This window comes from Trachurus japonicus, chromosome 11 (genome assembly GCF_045865225.1).
Source record: "Trachurus japonicus isolate A0001 chromosome 11, Traja_1.0".
In the NCBI taxonomy this organism is placed as follows: domain Eukaryota; kingdom Metazoa; phylum Chordata; class Actinopteri; order Carangiformes; family Carangidae; genus Trachurus; species Trachurus japonicus.
Window position 1 is genome coordinate 15,907,360 of NC_140917.1, and position 19,704 is coordinate 15,927,063.

At 43.4% G+C, this 19,704-nt stretch overlaps 2 protein-coding genes across 5 annotated transcripts; one reads left to right on the forward strand and one right to left on the reverse strand.

Annotated features, from left to right (window-relative positions):
* Positions 1 to 232: 232 nt before the first annotated feature.
* Positions 233 to 14,003, reverse strand: ehmt2 (euchromatic histone-lysine N-methyltransferase 2). 4 transcript variants are annotated; one of them, XM_085791253.1, is made up of 28 exons: positions 13,968 to 14,003; positions 12,618 to 12,687; positions 12,322 to 12,462; positions 11,926 to 12,221; positions 11,756 to 11,822; positions 11,551 to 11,639; positions 11,297 to 11,443; positions 11,127 to 11,198; positions 10,740 to 10,860; positions 10,404 to 10,487; positions 10,116 to 10,252; positions 9,045 to 9,188; positions 8,644 to 8,966; positions 7,710 to 7,946; positions 7,155 to 7,237; positions 6,821 to 6,927; positions 6,195 to 6,317; positions 5,999 to 6,100; positions 5,690 to 5,794; positions 5,049 to 5,203; positions 4,094 to 4,261; positions 3,868 to 4,012; positions 3,435 to 3,512; positions 2,987 to 3,102; positions 2,565 to 2,651; positions 2,384 to 2,462; positions 1,397 to 1,572; positions 233 to 977 (listed from the first exon to the last, which is right to left on the reverse strand). In XM_085791253.1, the coding sequence occupies exons 1-28, from the start codon at positions 13,992 to 13,994 to the stop codon at positions 797 to 799; spliced, it is 3,660 nt and encodes a 1,219-aa protein (XP_085647379.1). In that variant the 5' UTR covers positions 13,995 to 14,003; the 3' UTR covers positions 233 to 796. The 4 variants fall into 4 exon arrangements, with proteins under 4 accessions (XP_085647379.1, XP_085647377.1, XP_085647378.1 ...); XM_085791251.1 differs by having other exon boundaries at positions 5,049 to 5,221; XM_085791252.1 differs by having other exon boundaries at positions 10,404 to 10,490.
* A 143-nt stretch (positions 14,004 to 14,146) lies between these two features.
* Positions 14,147 to 18,166, forward strand: LOC146978521 (uncharacterized). The gene is made up of 5 exons (XM_085791254.1): positions 14,147 to 14,433; positions 15,299 to 15,504; positions 15,622 to 15,816; positions 16,134 to 16,343; positions 16,796 to 18,166. The coding sequence occupies exons 1-5, from the start codon at positions 14,421 to 14,423 to the stop codon at positions 17,906 to 17,908; spliced, it is 1,737 nt and encodes a 578-aa protein (XP_085647380.1). The 5' UTR covers positions 14,147 to 14,420; the 3' UTR covers positions 17,909 to 18,166.
* The last annotated feature ends 1,538 nt before the right edge of the window (positions 18,167 to 19,704 follow it).

A 19,704-nucleotide genomic window follows, 5' to 3' on the forward strand; every position in this document is an offset into this window, starting at 1 on the left:
GCAGAGTGACACCTCTTCATGTCATTTCATCTCTGCCTGTACCTCCTGCAGCATCCTGCCCCCATGCTCCTCCAGCTTTGCAGTGTGGCCTGTAAATGCCCCCTAGTGATAATACAATGAATATGATAAACACCAACAGGTGATGATGGCGCCTAAGACCTAAATGTATCCTAAAATCTATATTGTGCACATACATACGGTAACAGATTAAAAAGAAAGAAACTACACTTAGTAGAAGAGTCCAAAGATGAACTCATGAGCTAATTTATTATACTAACTGTGACAAAGAAGACAATATGTATAAAAATAAAGAACATAAAGCTAACACAATCATCCAAAAACAACACTATCCCTCAGGTCCGTATGGAGAGTCCAGTATGGGCCAGAAGTCGACCCATTACTGTTCTGTCGAAATGCATTGTCTTTGTTGGCACAACAGAAAATACATGAATATATATATGACTGTTATATGACGGCAGATTCCTAATGCACAAACTTCACGTGTCAAGGCAAAAGTTCAGAGTGAGATACAGTAAAAGTACTGTACTTATGGAATCACAGGACCTCCTGTTTTTCTTCAAACATGATACACATGACAGTTAAAAAGGTTAAGGCCCATGTCCTCAAATAAAGAAAAAAACAAAACAAAACATTTTAATCACAAGTAGAAAAAAAAACAGCACCATACATGGAAAAGAACTTTACACGTGAAAAACCCCTCATGGTTTATCTCCACTGCCAATGTGCGTATGTAAAACTGAAGGGGTTAATCCAAAGGCCCCGCAGGTTAAGTGTTTTAGGAGTTTCCTAGCATTGGCATCCCACAGTCGGCTCCTGATTCTGGGCAGGCCTCCAGCCGAGCCAGCCTGCTCTGCTCCAGCGCGATGGCCTCGGCCGAGTGTTTGCATTTCTCTGATCCACACTGACAGGTGAAATACTTGCTCTTGATGTCCCAAAACCGGTCTCCGTAGTCGAACCTAATGAGACAGACAAAGACCAGTCAACTCAGATGAGGGCTCGGGTCAATATGGGCAACACGACATGGATCATTTTTGATGAATGAATTTAAGTTTGGAACACCTGACCTCAGATTTAAGGGATCAATCAATTTCAAGATCTAGACATATATGAATTAACAAATCAAGAAATACTATAATGCCTTTTTTTTTTTTTAATCAAGAAAAATGAAGACACAATCCAATCCAATACACAACAAAAATAAAAATAAAGAGCAGGAAAAAACAATCAAAACCCTGTGTGCTCAAAGAAAATAAAAAAATAGCAAGAAAAAAGGGATGGGTGTGGAGTGAAAGAAATGAAAGAAAAGCAGCTCGGAGGATGTGACGGAAGAAAATGAAGGAATAATAAAATGATGACAAATGTCTCGACTTCTCACCCCAGCTCTTGTCCACTGAGGATGTCTCTGGAGCTGAAGAAGGCGATGCGAGGGAACCTCAGGTCCTGGTGCAGCATGAACACACGAACTGGGATGAGGTTGGGGTCACACAGGTGGTTGATGAAGCGGCTGATGTTGCCGTAGTAACGTGCATCGATGCAGTACACCTCCCCATCCTGCACAGGAAGCACATAAATGAAATAAAACCATACAAATTAGGCAAGAAATAAAGGATGTGAGGTGTTTACTTAATATCCTAAATGGGAGCTTAATGGTGTGCGGATCTTTTTGTTATTTTTTAATCATAGCTTTCTTTAGATCCAGTAGATTTCAGTAATATTATTAAGTGAAAGGTCTCAGCACACCTGAAGATGCAGGTGCGTAGGAGGAGGGAGTAATATGAGTAGAAAAAACAAAAAACACAAACCAGTTTTATTGCTTGCCTTTACCATGTTGATTTACCAGTTTGGTTCACATGAACATATTTCAATTTCTATCAGTGAGTTTGCCATGAAATGATGCAGACACTCACATCTATTATTTATCATTTTTATCCAAATAAAACATGCTGCTTGTCTGTCACTTCAATAAAAGTTTAAAAATGTTCATTTTATCTCCACTAAAACACAGTGGCACAAAATCACTGAAGAGAATTGAAGTATAAAATATGACATCACGGCACAGAATACAGGATTGGTAACAGTTTTGGTGAGTTTGTATGATTTATAAATGGTAAAAGCGCCAGTTTACAGAAACTGGCAGATGAAGAAAAAAGGAGCACTTTCCACAGAAAGAGTTCCAAACTGGGACACTGTTGTCTAGCTCGGCAGTGGCAGATACAATCTCTCTGTTCTCCGCATGAGATCAGGCCTGGTTAGTTATTTACTATATTCATTAAACAGGAAGTATACCGGCCAGGTGCACCGTTTTTTACAGTGACTAATCATCCATTTCTATCAAAGTGGATACTGAAAAGCAAAGATTCACCTTGTTGTCCAGGTCAAACAAGTAAGAGTCGTCTTCTCTGACATCTGCCTCTGCATCGGAGATCAGCTCCCCAACATATCTGCGAGGAGGGAGGGATGAAATGTAACTTTTAACCTCTGTTACTCTGACTGTTCACATGTGAGCAGCCAGTTGTGAGTGCAGTTGACAAAGTTTCTCTTACTCGCAGATGAAGCTTCCCTGGGGAATATCCTGCAGAGCTCGAACGCCCCAGCCCATCTTCTCTGTCCTGTAGAGCTGAAGACGAACTCTGAGGGAAACAGAGGAAATTATAAAGTAGTCAAGATGATTTAACATTTTCAAAGTGTCTAGAGACTAATGACTAATGATGTAAATACTGAGCTGAAAAATGGATTTTGGTAGATTGAGGCATATGTTTCCAACTGTAAACAGTCTCTCTACAAGATGTAGGAAAACAGTTATTGATCTTATTGATACCAATATGAAAAAAACAACAGGATTTTCCATGGAAACCTGCAACTTCAGACAGTTTGTTCTACTGTTAGTAGAATAGTTTCTATTCTTTTATCATCTTGAATTATATCTTACATATATATTATATGTAATATAACTTAAAAATCTTACTTGATGCCGGCCTGCACCACCCTGTTCTTGCACGTTCGATAACAGGAACACACCATGTTGCATTCAAATATAAGTGGAGGTTCAATTTTGTTGAACTCTTGGAGCAGCCGCTGGTCCTAGTAACATGAAACGAGGCAAGGATGAGTTGTTATTACATTCACTTCTTCAGTTTAACACTGAAATATTCCACAACTAATTAATTCAAGTCAAAACTTGAAAAATCAGTAACTGCAAACTATCCAGATATTTATTGATCGCACAGAAAACTTTGAGATATCATCTTCTTCCTCACCAAAACCTGGTGCTAACATCACCAACAATGCAAAACAAATGCAAAGGGTTGAGGAATCATGGTCAGTATTGAAATGAGGCAAAAACACAGGTTACTATAGGTTCTCTGACTAAATCACTTTCGCAATGTGGATTTTTAAATAACATTTGTATTTACCTTGTCATACCAGCAACGGATGCTGAGCTGTCCACAAAGGCAGTTACTAGATGAGCAGTCGTCAGTGCAGCTACAGTGCTGAGAGACAAAGATAACTGAATTAATAAGTTGTATTTTCCCTGCAGGAGAAGCAGCTGTGTGCGTTTGTGTAATAAAAATGTCACAGTTTAATTTACTTTTTTTTTTTTTAATAATAAGTACACACTATTAAGCATTAGTTCTGCATTAATAAATACTGAATTCTTCATTTATAACGCATTAATACTCATTAGTATGTAGTTTATAAATACAGTTGGTGCTTATCAATGACTGTGTAACTGTGTTTATAAACTACATACTAATGAGTATTCATGTGTTATAGTATTTAATGCTTAACTAATGCTTAATAGTGTGTACTTATTATAAAGTGTTAGCTTTTTGTTTTGTTTTTTACCTGCAAGTGTGTAATGTTGCGGTCGATGTTCATGGCTGAAGTTTCACAGTTTTCTGAAACGTATTTGTAGTCTGAGGGACAGCCCTCGTCGTCCACGGCGTTCACACAGGGAATCGGGACGTTCTCGTAGCCCTGAGCAATATCACTGGAAAAGGAAGGAAGGGGTTAAATCAGAGAAGAAAAACAAAAATCCTGTTCACACGGAAGAAGTTCCAACACAACGTACCTGCAGATGATTCTCTCGGTCCGAAGCATGCGATTGGTTATTCCCCTCCGCAGCTTCCTGTTGATCTGGAGCGCGACCCACACCGGTGTATCGACCCGTGCGAGAGTGAGAGGTGTGTCTCCTTCTCTGTTCATGATGTCAATGTCTGCACCTCTGGACAGGAACAACCTGCAGCAGAAAGAACCGATTCAATCAGTGTTGGTGGAGAGAGAGTTAAAGGGATAGTTCAACATTTTGGCAAATTGGCCCATTGCCATAATCGCTATAGTCATAGCAGTAGGTTCATTACCTTTAATTGTAGGTGTAAGCTATTTTCAGTACGGCGGAGCGCAGCAGCTGGCTGCTCAGAGCTACGCTATGGAGGCTAACGGAATTTCTTGGTTTCCCTCATTAAACTCATCAAATTCAACATCCCAAAACTCCACAGCGCTTTTGTAGACAAGTTGTGACCTGCACAACCACCACGCTATGAGATAATGACGGAACGATACGAAACGGAGCCGTTTTCGAGGTAAATACAGGGTAAATACGGAGACTGCTTGCTGAAAAACTGTCCCTGAACGCAACGCGCATCAGCGGTTTTGTATGAATTTACCTCGAAAACGGCTCCGTTTCGTATCGTTCCGTCATTATCTCATAGCGTGGTGGTTGTGCAGGTCACAACTTGTCTACAAAAGCGCTGTGGAGTTTTGGAATTTTGTATTTGATGAGTTTAATGAGGGAAACCAAGAAATTCCGTTAGCCTCCATAGCGTAGCTCTGAGCAGCCTGCTGCTGCGCTCCGCCGTACTGAAAATAGCTTACACCTACAATTAAAGGTAACGAACCTACTGCTATGACTATAGCAATTATGGCAATGGGCCAATTTGCCAAAATGTTGAACTATCCCTTTAAAGCACAGGATACAGGAAGAGACTCCAACATCGGATCGGTTACGTAGGTTGTTAACGACTCACGTGACACACTCCAGGAATCCCTCCCTGGCGGCGATGTGGAGCGGCGTGTCCCCGTGCATGTTTACTGAGGCGAGGGAGCAGCCGGCGTTCAACACCAGCTCTGCTATGTCCACGCTCCCTGCGTATGCCGCCCAGTGGAGACACACGTTCAGCTCCTGGGAGGAAACATGGGACTGTTTAAAGTAATAACCTGAAACATTTTCATACAACGACACCCATCCGTCTCTGTCACCACCGCTTGGCGATCAAGCTTCAACACCTTCTCATCATCTTTCTCAGAAGAGAGGAAGTTAAAGCAGCTGTCGCAGCAAATGTGGCTGAGCAAATCAAATCGTGGCAACGTACAGACTAATATTCCCGCATGAAACATATATTTTCAAACAAAGTATTTCAAGATCACCAATTTAAAAGTTCAATAACTCAAGCTGAATTGTGAAACATTTATTAAAACTTCTTTAGCAATACAACACAGAAAACAAAAGTGATAAAAACCCCACACATGTTTCAAGAATATATACTGTATATAAAACCAGACAATTCCAAAAATCCAGCTTTGTACAGTGTGTATTTCGAAGCGAGCTGCTAGAAATACACTTTTTGACTCTTTCTACTGAGCCCAGTGTTGACTACTAGAAATTTACCTTATCATGGATGGTGACGTCAGCTCCTCTGTTCAGCAGCGATTTGATCACGTCGACATGTTTGTGCTCTGCGGCCCAAATGATCGGTGTCCAGCCACCGCTGTCCTAAAACCAAGAAGAACACAAGTATTAAGACCGATACACAGTCATTTGTCTCCAGTAAGATGGACAATCACATATCTATCATATAAATACTGGACGGTAGTTGTCCAGTAGTTTAGTATTAAAATAATAGAAGCCCCTCATACCTCAAAGACAATAATGGAAATATTTATTGACCCTAAAACATTGACTTTTTTTGCAGTTTACCTGTGCGTTGACGTCGACCTGTCCCGTCTCCAGCAGCATGCTGACGATTTCATGGCTGCCCAGTTTGGCTGCGTGGTGGAGGCCGGTGTATCCGTCCTCCTCCTGATGGGTAATGACGTAAACAAATACATAAACCAAACCTCTGAACGTTTACATTCATCTTTTTATTATGTGTGAGGCACTAGGAGACACTCACAACGTGATAAACACAGGCGCCGTTCTGGACCAGGTAACGAGCCACCTCAAAGTGATTATTGATGATGGCTTCCAACAGGGGAGTCCTCATGTCTTTGTCCTGGGCCTCCACCTGAGCACCAGCCTGTCAGCACACAGTGAACAATTATCTTTAATCAAGATGCACAAGATGACACATTGTAGATCACAGTCACTTTAAAGTGTTATGTGTCGTTTCTGCAACGGCTTTAGATGCAGGAGTTCATATTTCTATCCGTTGCTGCTCAATTTTTATACTTGTTTACATTAAAACTGTAGAGCTGAAACAATTACTCTATGAGATTATGAACAGAATATAATTTTGATGATATGTCAATTAATCATATTAGTCATTTTCCAAGTAGAAATGATGCTGTTCACTTTGAAACAGCTTCTCAAATGTGAAGATTTGCTGGTTTTCTCTGAAATATCACAACAAACTCAATATCTTTAAGTAATAGCTGACAAGACAAAACACGAAAATAAAAAACATCACCCTCGACTCTGAGGAATCGGCAGATTAATGCAAATAAGTGTCGGCCCCGGCCCTACAAACAATGACCTCTGATTATATGTAATAAGGGGCCAATTATGCGCTGAACTTCCCACCTGCACCAGCATGTAGCAGACCTCCAGCAGACCTCTCTGAGCAGCAGCATGCAGAGCAGAGCGCCTGTTCTGAGAGTCGGGCTGGTAGGTTGGATCAATGCCCTCCACTGAAACACACATGAAAAAAGAACAAACATCATAAACAATCCTGTACAAATTGTGCACAACAGTCTTGGGATGAGCAGCTGTGAGAATTGTAGGGAGTTTACATTGATGTGAGGAAATCTAGACACTACAAAATCAGACATGACGATTATTTATTTTAAGACAAACTCATTTTTGTTGAAGCACATGAGAAGCAGTGTCTGCAGTAAAAGGCGTATTCGCTACTCACTCAGCATGAGCAGAACCCGCTGCACCTCTCCTTGTTTGGCCGCGGGGTAAAGCTGGCGAGGGTGGAACCTCAGTTTCTTCCTCCTGGAAAATCAAAAAGGACAAACTCCACATGAGTTGCTTTTTCTCCCGCAGGCAGTAAGGACCATGAACATGCCATGATTTAAGAGCTTTTACGGGCTTCTCTATTTATTTGTTTATCTATTTACATATCGAGAACAATGTTTTACATTTGTTTTACACTTGTATTGACATTCTCCTTTTGTGTGTGTGTGTGTGTGTGTGTGGGTATGTGTTCATTTTTTTTTTTTATTCATTTATGTGTTTATACTGGTACATTTGTGTGCTTGGTTTTTGCATTTCACTCACTGCACGGTTTTTAATCCTGGTTTTAGTCTTGCATGTAACTATCTATCTATCTATCTATCTATCTATCTATCTATCTATGATGGTCTGAAATACTCTGAGTTGGTCCTTTTGGCTAAAATGTCTTACTTCAATTCAGAAGAGCCGACTGTGGCTGACAACTAAAACTCTTAATCTGATGAACTCCAACCTCTCTGTGTCCTGTGTCAGGATGGCCTTCTGCAGCGCCGCCCTGCTGGGCCCAGGTGGAAGTGCGCCGGGGCTGATGGGTTTCCCGTTCGGCAAACAGAGAGACGGCCCCACACTGTCCACTCCCTCCTCCGCTGGGGGGACGGCGGTCACGGTCGTTGCCGAGGCTACGGGCTGCGGAGGCTGCTGCTGCTGCTCCACAGCCAGTGTAACCAAACCGTGGCTACGCATGCGAGCGCTAGAGGAGGCGATGAAAGAGGAGAGAGGTGAGGAGGTTTTAAAGGGATACTTCAACCAAAATCGATAATTCACCAATTTTCTACTCACTGTCATGCCAAGGAAGGGTTTGGAGAACTTTCTGAGTTATCAAAACACTTTTGGAGTTCCAGGGGGGATTTTAATGGCGGCAGATAGAGTTCACTTTTGAATCATCCAAAACACACACTATGAAACATCCAAATACCTCCATACTGCTCGTCTGTACTGACCCAAGTGTCCTGAAGCCGCCGCATGAAAAGGTTGTTCGGAAAAATTAATTTGATCTCTGTTTTTAGCCTTGTTGTAGTAGTAGCTCCCAGTGGCTGTGTTGATGTTTGTGCACATGCACGAGATTTGCTGCGAGATGTTCGTTCGTCGTTGTAAACCATTGGAAGTAAGATGTAAACACGGAAGAACATCTCACAGCAAATCTCACTATGATGTTTCATAGTGTGTGTTTTGGACGATTCAAAAGTGAACTCTATCCGCCGCCATTATAAAAAAATTCGCTGTCAGCCAGACCCCACCTGGAACTCCAAAAGCGCTTTGATGACTCCGAAAGTTCTCCAAACCCTTCCTTGGCATAACGGTGAGTAGATGATTGGTGAATTATAAATTTTGGGTGAAGTATCCCTTTAAGGGGATTGGTTGATAAATCCCACGTCGTTCAGTCTTACCTGACAGGTCTTTCGGGCATCTTCCCGTCCTTCATCCCCCCTGTGGAGGCGGTGAGCGAGGGCGCGGTGGGGGCCGACGGCGGCAGGGACGGGGTGGTGGTGGAGGAGGCCGACATGGTGACGACGGTGGTTGCCGAGGTGGTGGCCGAGCTGAAGGAAGGGATGGTGACTTCCTGGGCCTCGGAGGCGTCTTCGCCGCAGTGGGGACAGAAGAGCATCCCGCCGCCGTTCGCCCTGCTGCGCCCGCCGCCGAGCACCGTCACACAGCCTCGGTGGAAACGGTGAGCGATACGCTGGTCCGGGCAGCACTCGAGAAACGTGCCCTGAAGGAGGAGAAGAGCAGAAGATTTAGAAGATGCAGGAGGAGAAGGAGGTGGACAGTCGGTGGTTTAAACTCTTACCGCTATGCAGAAGTATCCGCAGCCAGGACAGCAGTGGTGTTTGACCATGTGTGAACGATGGACGTCACACAGCACCATCAGCGGCACCCTGCTGGACGGCCGCATGGTCTCCCCTTTAATGGTCCGACTGGTACAAGCCCTCAGCTGAGAGACAGAGCAGGAGAGAAGAGATTAGATTGCACAGCTGTAGACTTTAACTTAAACTTTATTTGACCCAGAAGGGAAGGACATTACACAGATGGACACAGATCAGCAACACAGGACATCACACAATTGGCACACAAAAGTGTCACATACACAAACATTAAAGGGATAGTTTAGACATTTTGGCAAATTGGCCCATTGCCATAATCCCTATAGTCATAGCAGTAGGTTTGTTACCTTTAATTGTTGGTGCAAGCTATTTTTAGAACGGCAGAGCAGAGCCGCCCGTGAACTGCTCAGAGCTATGCTACGGAGGCTAATGGGATTTCTTGGTTTCCCTCATCAAACTCATCAAATACACAATCCAACAACTCCAAAACGCTCTGGTGGACAAGTTGTGACCTGCACATTCACCACACTATGAGATAATAACAGAACGTTACCAGGCAGGGTTGTTTTCGGGGTAAATTCATGCAAAACCGCTGATGGGTGTTCCTGTCGGGGGCAGGTTTTCGGCAAACAGCTTCTGCATTTGCTTCCAACACAACTCCGTCTCGTAAAGCTCCGTTATTATCTCATAGCGTGGTGAATGTGCAGGTCACAACTTGTCCACGAGAGCGTTTTGGAGTTGTTGGATTGTGTATTTGATGAGTTTGATGAGGGAAACCAAGAAATCCCATTAGCCTCCGTAGCGTAGCTCTGAGCAGCAACATGCACCGACAAATAAAGGTAACAACCCTACTGCTATGACTATAGGGATTATGGCAATGGGCCAAATTGCCAAAATGTTGAACGATCCCTTTAATTGGTAGTCTGTAAACTCTCACAGATCATCCCAATCCACAATCTAAATCCACACATGACAGTTCTTGATTCAGATGACCACATGCAGAGTGAACAACAAAACCTAAAAGACAAGAGACGGACCTCTCCGTTGATGCTCTCAGTGGCCATACACTGTCTGCTGACTCGGTGGCTGGTGCTGTCGACGCGAGGAGCCTCCATCCTGCAGCTGCACAGAGGAAGCTCCTCCAGCCGCTCCGTGTCTCCTGCATCGCTGCCGTCTGTAATTAGATTTTTCGAAAAAATGAGTAAGCGATCTCAAGGCTGAAGGACATAAACAAAAGGCTTCATCTTATTCAGAGTCACAGTCCCTGAGTGTCTGTATGATTAATGTCGGAGCTATTTGCAGTGATGTGTCAATTATAAACCAACCGTGATGAGGGGACAGTGTCAGACTGTCCGCAGCAGCGATGTCCAGAGCACCCAAGGGAACCTCTGTGTACTCTGCTGACCTTCCTGCTGAGGGAAGGACACATGAGAAAATACATACTGCACATTTATGTATATTAATGAGAAACAAATGTGTTTTTCGAACACCAATGAAAAAGCAATTTGCTCCTCATAAACTGAAACTTTTAAAACACATTGACTCAAAAAGGATTTTTTTGTCACTGATTAACAGAAGAAAAACGTATGGTCACTTATTGTCACATTTACAGCTGCATGGCAGGTGCAGTTTCTGAAAACCTTACGTGTGATGTCACTCACCTCCCACAGACTCCACCACATCAGCAGCGTTTCTCTCCTTCTCCTGGTCCGACTGAGGCCATGAAGACTCCTCGCTCTCATTTCTACTCTGAGCTGCTCTCTGTGTTTCCGACTCTGAACTCTGCAGGGGAGAAAGTTTGTCTTAATATAACATTTGATGTGTGTGAAGAGGAAAAATGAGGTTGTAATTTCTGAGTAGTTTGTTCTTTGTTGTTGTTCATTCTTTATTTTTTGAGTTGTTATAGATTCTGTATCTTGCAGACAAGTATTGGGTGATATCAGATCTTTGGGTTTACATTTACATGTGTTAACGGGTCATAAATTGTTTTAAAAAAGCAAAAGAGACATAAGCAATTATCAAGGTATCAAATATCTCACATCACTCACATGATCTGACATGTTCAGTGACGCCTCCATGTCTGAAGAGCGATGCCTTGCTTCTAACCCACCATCTTCAAACTATTAAAGAAGTGAAAATAGAGCAATTGAAAAATGATCATTGATTGACAATGGCTACTGTGTTTTAAAGGGACGATATGAAAATCTAAGTCTTTTACCTTTTCTGAATCTCGTGTGGACGGACTGGAAATCTGCATTTTCTTGGCTGCCGCCTCCTCCTCCTCTGACTTCCCCGCGCTGCTGCTGCCCTTCACTGGTGCCGTCGTGGCAACTAGCTCCACTTTTTTATGGAAGAGTGTTTCTTCCTGAGTTTTAAAAAAGGAAATCAGAAGAGACAATCACGAATAGAAACTGAAAAGCTTCTCTTAGTAAAGCATAAATCATATAGCTACATGCAGGAACGTCATCTTACTACACTCTGAGCGTTGTCGGGAATGTTTTCAGACTTCTCAGCTGCTTGATGAGATCCATCCAAATGATCCAGTTTTCTCCTTTTTACACCTGTGGTACACATGACAAAACAATATGAACAAGGCGGCACTCTGACACTGTTGAAGCTATGAGATTGTTTTGCACAGGTAATTATTAGTTAGAGTGAATTTTCTACAGATACTAACCAGTTTCAGCATCAGAGGAAAGGAAGGTGGAGGATCCTGGAGTCACAGGTGCTTCAACATGACTCATCTGTGGTGCAATATTAAAAAGTTACTCAAATTATCAAGAAAGCGTTTTGTTTCACTGGGTCAAAGCAATGAAAGACAAAAATGTTGAGATGATATCGACTCACCTGTCCTGGTGGAGGCCTGTTCATGGTCTTACGGGCTCGGTGGATCTTGGGTGGAAGAGGGGAGACAGAGGGAGATGAGGACGCCGCTGCAGAGGAGGAGGAGGAAGAAGAAGAAGAAGAGGAGGAGGAGGAGAAGGAGGAAGGAGCAGGTGGCAGCGTGGATTTACTGCTGCCAGGCCCAGAGACGCTCATCTTTGCTCGGCCAGTAGACGGCGTTGAAGACGTGGAGGGGGCGGAGGAAAAGGACGAGGACAAGGACGCGGAGGATGTCGATGGAAGGGACTTTGCTGCGTGTCCTGTAAGAAGTATATTTGTATGAATACGCTGCTATAATGGCGACCTACTGAACATATTTACGCTTCAGGATAAAAACAGTTACGCTGATCCAAGTCTCACCCGGAGCAGGTTTGTTTGGGGATGAGGCCGGTGACGATTTCTCGCCCTCCTTCCCTGGCTGCTGAGACGACAACATCGAAGACATACCACCCATTGGTTCAGTCTTTCTGGCAGCAGCAGCTGTGGTGGAGGCCGCATGATCTGAGAAACATTCAGAGTCTGTGATGTTATAAATTAGATGGAGATGTGAAAATCTAAACAGCTATATAATTTTAAACTAAAGCACACACTACAGACATTAAGTTTTCACCCCTAGTGTATTTATCTGCAGAGATGAGATGCATATTATAATGTACCTTCCTTGACTTGACTTGGTCCGGCTAACGACTCTGCCGGTGTTTCTGACTCATTTCCTTCTGGGGGTTCCTGATAAACAAACAACAGAAAAATATGTCAGAAAATGTGTTGCCATCGTTTAGTTTAAAAGCAGCTGATATTCAGAAACACAGAGTATTTTTCACATCAGTTTAATTAGCAATAAGAATGTAATACACCTAGTAATAATAATGTAATAATCTGCAAACACTCAAGCTTCAGAGCTGTGATCTGTTTTAGTGAGGCAATATACTCAGACACACTAAGAAACGTACTCAACCTTCTTGTCAAGTAGCAATGCACCATTTTATAACAATTAATAGCATTACAGTGGATAATTACAATGTAATAAAGACGATAACAACGAGTTACAACAGTTAAACTCCTGCACACTGATGCATCTGTATTAACATGATCTAATAATATCATTTGTGTCACAAACATCATCAGAAATACATCTATTTTGTTTTATTTTTTAGGTATTTTTTATGATAGGCTAATGCCCACATGTTTCATGAAGAACTGATTATTCTTATCTACATAGTTCTTCCATCATTCAGATTTTAGTCATGTGACCGCAGGTGAAAGCATGAATGAATGAATGAATGAATGAATGAATGAATGAAGCTTTGTAAGATGAAATGTGGAATTTGGCTCCACTTAAAGCAAATGACTAGAGATACAAAATATAGTAGCCTAATTAACAATCGTAGACGTTACTGTAGTTGCAACCGCTCATGCGCTGTGTAATGTGCACCTTCTCTGCAGAACAAACCATTGAACCGATGACTTATTCCCTCTGTTGACACTACCGTAGTTTAAAGCCATCATTGACTTCACCCATTCACGCCTTTAACACAAACTAAAACAGAGCACTACAGCCAACAAGATCCGTTAAATAAAAAAAAAAGAGTATGAGGTTAATTTCAAAAACTGATTGTTTTTAAAAATCCCTCCTTTTATTTGCTTTGAAAAAGCTCCAGGCAGAAAAACCAAAACAAGCAAACGCGGGTTTAACACAAGACAGTGCCCTGTATATGCAGTGGATGTAAAGGATTAGATAATTGAGGGAAATTAGTAAAGAAAACACACATAACACAGCAAAACAACATTAAACCAATCCTTAAAACTGTTGCAGGCTAATGCTGCTAGCAGCTGCAGCACAGCTGGCAACAAAGAGGCTCGTACATCCGACACATTAGGAAATGTTGGGATGTGTCACAGTTCAGCCTCACAGACACGGTTCTGTTGTGTGTTTTGTACGTTTTACGGCGTTTAGACAAACTTAAATGCCCTTAAAATGTAATTTTGTGTTGCAATGGCTATCCTACCTTTGTCGTTGTCTCAGACGCCGACATGTTTCCCCCAAGAGCGTCGACGTAAATAACGTACTACGTCACGGGACAAGCCCCGCCCCTCCGTTCCGTACGTGTGTTCGTTCGTTCGGTTGATTTTGAAAAACGGCTGATCGGAAGTCAGCGTGCGTACTCTGGTTTCACGGCTAAACCGCAAGGAGACCTTTCCAGGAAAACCGATTCAAAGTCAGTTAGTGTAACCGGAGGTGGTGGTTTGGTTGGCGCTATTGTCACGAGATGCGCTTCCTCCAAAAAAAAAAAAAAAAAAAAAGGGCCAAAAAGTAAACAACAGACATCATCGGGATGGAAGCTAGTGACAACAGGGATGAGAAAACAGAAAACACTGCCCCGGTCAACAACTGTAGCCGCCGCCGTTTAGTCCGCTGAAACTAAACAAAAACCTCTGGTACTGACTGAGACATACGGAAGATGAACAGAGAAGGTGAGCGACGACAAAGTTTATTAAGTGGAGCTTTTTTTTGTTTATATCAATGGTTACCAGGAAGCTAATCAGTAGCTAACATTAGCTTACCGACCAGACCAGTGGGTTTGCTAGGCCACGAGAAAAAAAAAGAGGAACTGGAGATGTCGTAGTCGGTTTTAACCTCACACGAGTCGCCTAAATAGACTAATATATATTTATAGACTTCACTTGATTCTTGGAACCGATGCTATGTTAGACTTTCTGGGTAGCTTCTCTCACAGGCTCGTTAGCTAACTTTTCAATGTCCCCCAATTCAAACCTGACAATTTATCAATAAAGTATCTATAAATTACAGTGACATGTGACTATACATACAGCACCTGGTATACCGGATTAAATAAATGTGTAATTGGTTAGTACCGGTAATACACTTAAAATTTCTCCTTCTGTTACATGTGCTGGACTTGTGATGCAATCTGTTGAACATACTCTAACTTGTTCTCGTAGTTAAATCAACATTATCAGCGGCTTTTCTTACATAATTAATGTATAACAGTTAGTTTAGATCATAGTAAGATAGCAAATCACAAATGTGCATACCTAAATCTTTGTTTTGCCACATGTTACATATCAACAAAAGGTGAAACCAAATGGTTTCTGGTTAATTACCATATGAATCGACCAATCACTTCACCTCTGTGCTTCTGCCAGTGATTTAAGACATTGATATTTACTCCATTCAGATGATTCCTCCTCTCAGACTAGTTTAACAGGCAATTTGGTGTATGATTTGATTATCTAAACACCTAATTTTTTTTTCTTCCCATCGGTACTTGATTCTTGGAAAATGTAAACTATAACACAAATCGTGGTGTCTACTTAGGCAGGATGGAGTTGCTGTGTTTCCGGTTACCGGGTCACGGGGACACGACCCTGAGGCACATGAATACTCTGAGGGCTCGCCAGCATTTCTGTGACATCACCATCGTCACCAACAACCAGACGTTCAGGGGGCACAAGGTCGTACTTGCTGCCTGTTCGCCCTTCTTGAGAGACCAGTTCCTCCTCAACCCATCCGCCAAGCTTCAGGTAGGCAGATGTTAACGTACACACTGTCAAAGCTTTCATTGTATCTCTCTTCAATCAACACTCATAATACAGCGTTAAAATCTGTGCCTCTCCATGTTTCTTGATATTTCCATCTAGGTATCGATGCTGTACAGCTCCACAGTGGTGTGTGACCTGCTCCAGTCTTGTTACACTGGTGTGCTGCAGTTTAACCCGGAGGAGATCGTCAACTACCTGACCGCTGCCAGCTATCTGCAGATGGAGCATATTGTAGAGCGCTGCCGAGGAGCTCTGAAGAAGTACGTCCAGCTGAAGAACCCCAGTCCACCGAAGGTCAGTAACCTAAAAGATGCTGCTCTTTCTAATATGTTGTACAGTACCTCAGATTGGCTTATTTCTCTGGATTTTGGTAAAATATTTTGACTTGGTTTGGTTATAGTTAGTTGGCTAAATCTGAAAAGTTACAAATTACAATCAAGTTAGGTTTTTCCTGTTTGGCTTGAGGCTAAGAAATGTGACAAAATTGTGTGTTTGATTCATATTAATGGCACCATCACCTAAGCATTTACTATTTGTATTACATTTTCATCACTTTCAGAGTGTCCAGTGATACAGATCAGTCTTTCTTCCCTTCCCTTTTCACCCTCCAGGTGACTGCAGAGGAGGCTCAGGCTCAACCCATGATCGTCAGCGGCAGCGTTCATTCTGTTGCGTCTCCTCCCCCCAGCAGCCGGCTGCCCCTCGTGGACCCACACAGTCCTGTAGTGCAATCAGTAGAGGAGAACAACGGTGATGCATCTGCTCAGGGCAGCAGTCAACACCACAATGGCAGTCCCAGGCTGGATGAGCCGTGTATTAAGGTGTGTGAAAGGAAAAACAGAGACCAGGGTACTTTTTAAATCCAGTCCTAGTAGATGGTCAAATGTGTAAGTGTAATAAATGGTTGGTTTTACATGGGATAGAGAATAGGATGGAAATGTGAAGGAGATGTCCCTGGTTCAACACAACCCTGAGGTTTAAAGGATATTAAAGTGAAGTGTCCACTGCTATTGTCTGTCTTTGAAAGCTCAGATTACAATAGAGCACTAGTATAAATAGAAGCTCATCAAATGACACTTCAAGTCCCGAAGAGATAAATTCATAATTTTTTTCAAATCCATTAGTTTGCAGAAGTCATTCATTAAGCAAAGAAAGGCCAACATTTGCTAGTTTCAGGTTCTGAAGAGTTTTATGAAATGACTCTTGGGTTTTTGATGGTCATTTTCACTGTTTTTAGGCCCGTTAGTTGACCCAGTCTTCAACTCTGTTACAGGTCAATGGATCGGACGAGGAAGAAGAAACCAGACAGGAGGACTACGATGTCTTCAGGGTGTACATCTCTGAAGAGGAGCAGATGAACAGAGACAGGGAAGAGGAGAAAGCTCTCTCTGATGGACCTCCAGACGGTTGTTACCCAGAGACGGAAGGTGCAGCGATGGGAGGAGAAGGTGCTGAATACGACTTGAATCGGACAGAAGATCTCAGCACCGGCGGACTCACAGTGGAGGGGCTCCGCACTTTAAAAAGGCTGACGGACCATAAAATAGGCCGGGGCCGAGGGAGAGGCCGGGGGAGGGGTTTTAAAAGGAGAAGGTGGGCGCCGTCGCAGGAGAAAAGATCTTCAGGCTCGGGTCTCCACCCAGACCTGTGGTACCTGGCGGCTGCCGGATTGGGTGGGGGACTCGGGCTGGACTACAGCCAAGAGGGGATGAAGGCGGGAAGTTATGTCTCGGTGGAACTCCCGGGGTTGGACTTCAGCATGGGCAGCGATCATGGAGAGAAGGGTTCGCCGATGGGAGCCGGCAGTCTGAACCAGTTCTCCCTGGAGGAGTCCAGCTGCGGCGCGGGCGAGGGGAGCTCGGGGATGGCGGCCGTCGGGGCGAACGAGGGAGGGGACGAGTCCGTCGCGGTCGTGGGGTCCACCTCGAGCGCAACGGGGCCCGTGATCTGCGAGCACTGCGGCATGACGTTCCCCTCCGCCCATTCCCTGGCCGTCCACTCCCGCTCCACCCACCTGCTGTACGCCTGCCCCTGCTGCGGCAAACACTTCCACCACTCCGCCAACCTCACCCGACACATGGCCGTGCACCGGGGCGCCGGCAAAACCCACCAGTGCCCGCTGTGCTACAAGACTTTCACTCAAAAGTCCACACTGATAGACCACATGAACCTCCACAGCGGCGAGCGCCCGCACCACTGTGCCTACTGCCACGCCCGCTTCGCCCACAAGCCCGCCCTGCGACGACACCTGAAGGAGCAGCACGGCAAAACCACGGGGCAGAACTCTTTACACGAGCAGGAGGAGATCGAGAGGGCGAGAGGAGCCGCAGCGGGAAGGATCAGAGAGGAGGAACAAGAATGTCTGGTTACTGAACAGGTGTCTTAGGCCAAAGGATCAAAGGTGGCGCAATTGTGTCAAACCTGAAGCTTCTCGGGCTCGACGACTTCATTAAGATACATTTCACAGTGTCATCAAGTGACGACATCGCATGTGGATGTGAAGCAAATGTTTTAAACTGATTATGAGGCCTTTTAAAATATCAGACTGTGAAAACAAAAGCCCTGTTACATTAAATATTTTTTTAAATTTGTTTTAAAATATGCCAACAAAGTGATGGATGGATGTAAAAATGACTGAAATCAAGCGTCTCATTCATCGTGTGACTCATGACACTGTGCCAATATTATGAACCATAACAGAAACCCTCACACTGAACGAGTTAAACAGAAATGGAGCCATCGTTCGCTTTATTTAAAGCAGAAGTAAGTGATATATTTGTGTTAATATAAGTCTTAAATAGTTCTATCTTCCGACAGCAATCACTTACATAGAGTGTTTGGTCTGAAACACGGGTCTGTCAGTCTCTCAGTCGAGGAGAAAACATTTATCGTATCCTACAGTTTTTATCCAATGAGGAGAGAGAACGGCATGCAGGGCTGTGTGTGCAGCCAAGGGACGCCGTGAATGTGGCGACGTAGGGACGAGGACTGTTATGGTGCGTTCAAGGAAACTCGTAACTCCTGTTTTTCCGACCTGTGAAGTTGTATCAGTTTGATTTGGTACGAGTTCACGGGTCGGAAGTTACGAGTGGCCGTTATAGTGACTTTCACAGGTAAAACAGGTCGGAAAAACACGAGTGGGTTGCCTGGAACGCTACAAAGTCGTAAGTTGTGACTTGAAGCTGTAATTTACGATTTCAAAAACCTGCCTGGAACGCAGCATTAGCGAAAACGACCGGATCGCTCACTTCTGCTTTAACGCCTGCAGCAGCCTGTCAAAGTATCTGCTGTTGACTTCAATGTCTGTGTGAGTAGTTCGATTGTTTTGGCTCAGACTGTAATTCTTAAACTTGAATATACTGTATGTAGTACACGTTCAGTGCGGTGCCTGACCACAGTTTAAAGAAGAGATTATATAAATGAGTGTAAATAAAAAACAATTCAAAAGCCTCCTCTCTGCTCATTGCTCTCATGTATAATCTTCCCAACATGGATGCAAATTAAAGCCGCCGTGGCCCCGCCCACACAGGTGTTTCCACTTCTGTTGCCTGATTAGACCTGCTGTCAAAGCTGTGATGTCTGCAGACTAGTGCTTTTGTTTGTGTTGCACCCGACGCCATCCTCATTATAACAGTGCACCACACATGGTTTGGTCTAATGTGTCTCCTCTCTCTGCATTCAAAATGAATGGAAATCACAGGCATTGTAACAACATATGGACACTATTTATTAAGCTCCACATCTGAACAGTATCTCATGTTTCATGAACAAGCTGCCACACACAGCATCACATACCAATCATGTGAAATAAAAGACAACAGAGGATTTCTATTCATCCCGCAGCACAGACAGCCTTAAAGGGATAGTTGAGGTTATTTGATGTGGGAGTGTGTGAGGTAGTCAAGCACAGTCACAAAACACACAAACATATTTTACAACCGATAACATAAATGATAAAATATCATTTTATATTTTATATCTATGTTCATGACCTTTAGTGTCAGATCAAGATGCTGCTTAGGTTTAGGGGTGCAGAGGAAGATGGAAGTGCAGCAGTTAGGAAAAAAAAGGAGCACAGGAAATGTGTTTTGATGCAATAATAATAATACACTAAATATATTGTACATGACTGTTTCGGTGGACGTCTTTTTGAGGTGTGTGAAACCCTTTTTTTCTGCTGGC

What these genes read in the sequence shown, in the direction of transcription:
- ehmt2 (XM_085791250.1), bottom strand. Translation starts at nt 13,994, where the DNA reads ATGTCGGCGTCTGAGACAACGACAAAG. An exon ending in GCGGGTTCTGCTCATGCTGA is followed by an intron (nt 6,928 to 7,154) that starts GTGAGTAGCGAA and finishes TGTGTGTTTCAG; the next exon opens with TGGAGGGCATTGATCCAACC. An exon ending in GCAACATTACACACTTGCAG is followed by an intron (nt 3,513 to 3,867) that starts GTAAAAAACAAA and finishes TTTGTCTCTCAG; the next exon opens with CACTGTAGCTGCACTGACGA.
- LOC146978521 (XM_085791254.1), top strand. An exon ending in ACCCATCCGCCAAGCTTCAG is followed by an intron (nt 15,505 to 15,621) that starts GTAGGCAGATGT and finishes ATTTCCATCTAG; the next exon opens with GTATCGATGCTGTACAGCTC. An exon ending in AGAACCCCAGTCCACCGAAG is followed by an intron (nt 15,817 to 16,133) that starts GTCAGTAACCTA and finishes TTCACCCTCCAG; the next exon opens with GTGACTGCAGAGGAGGCTCA.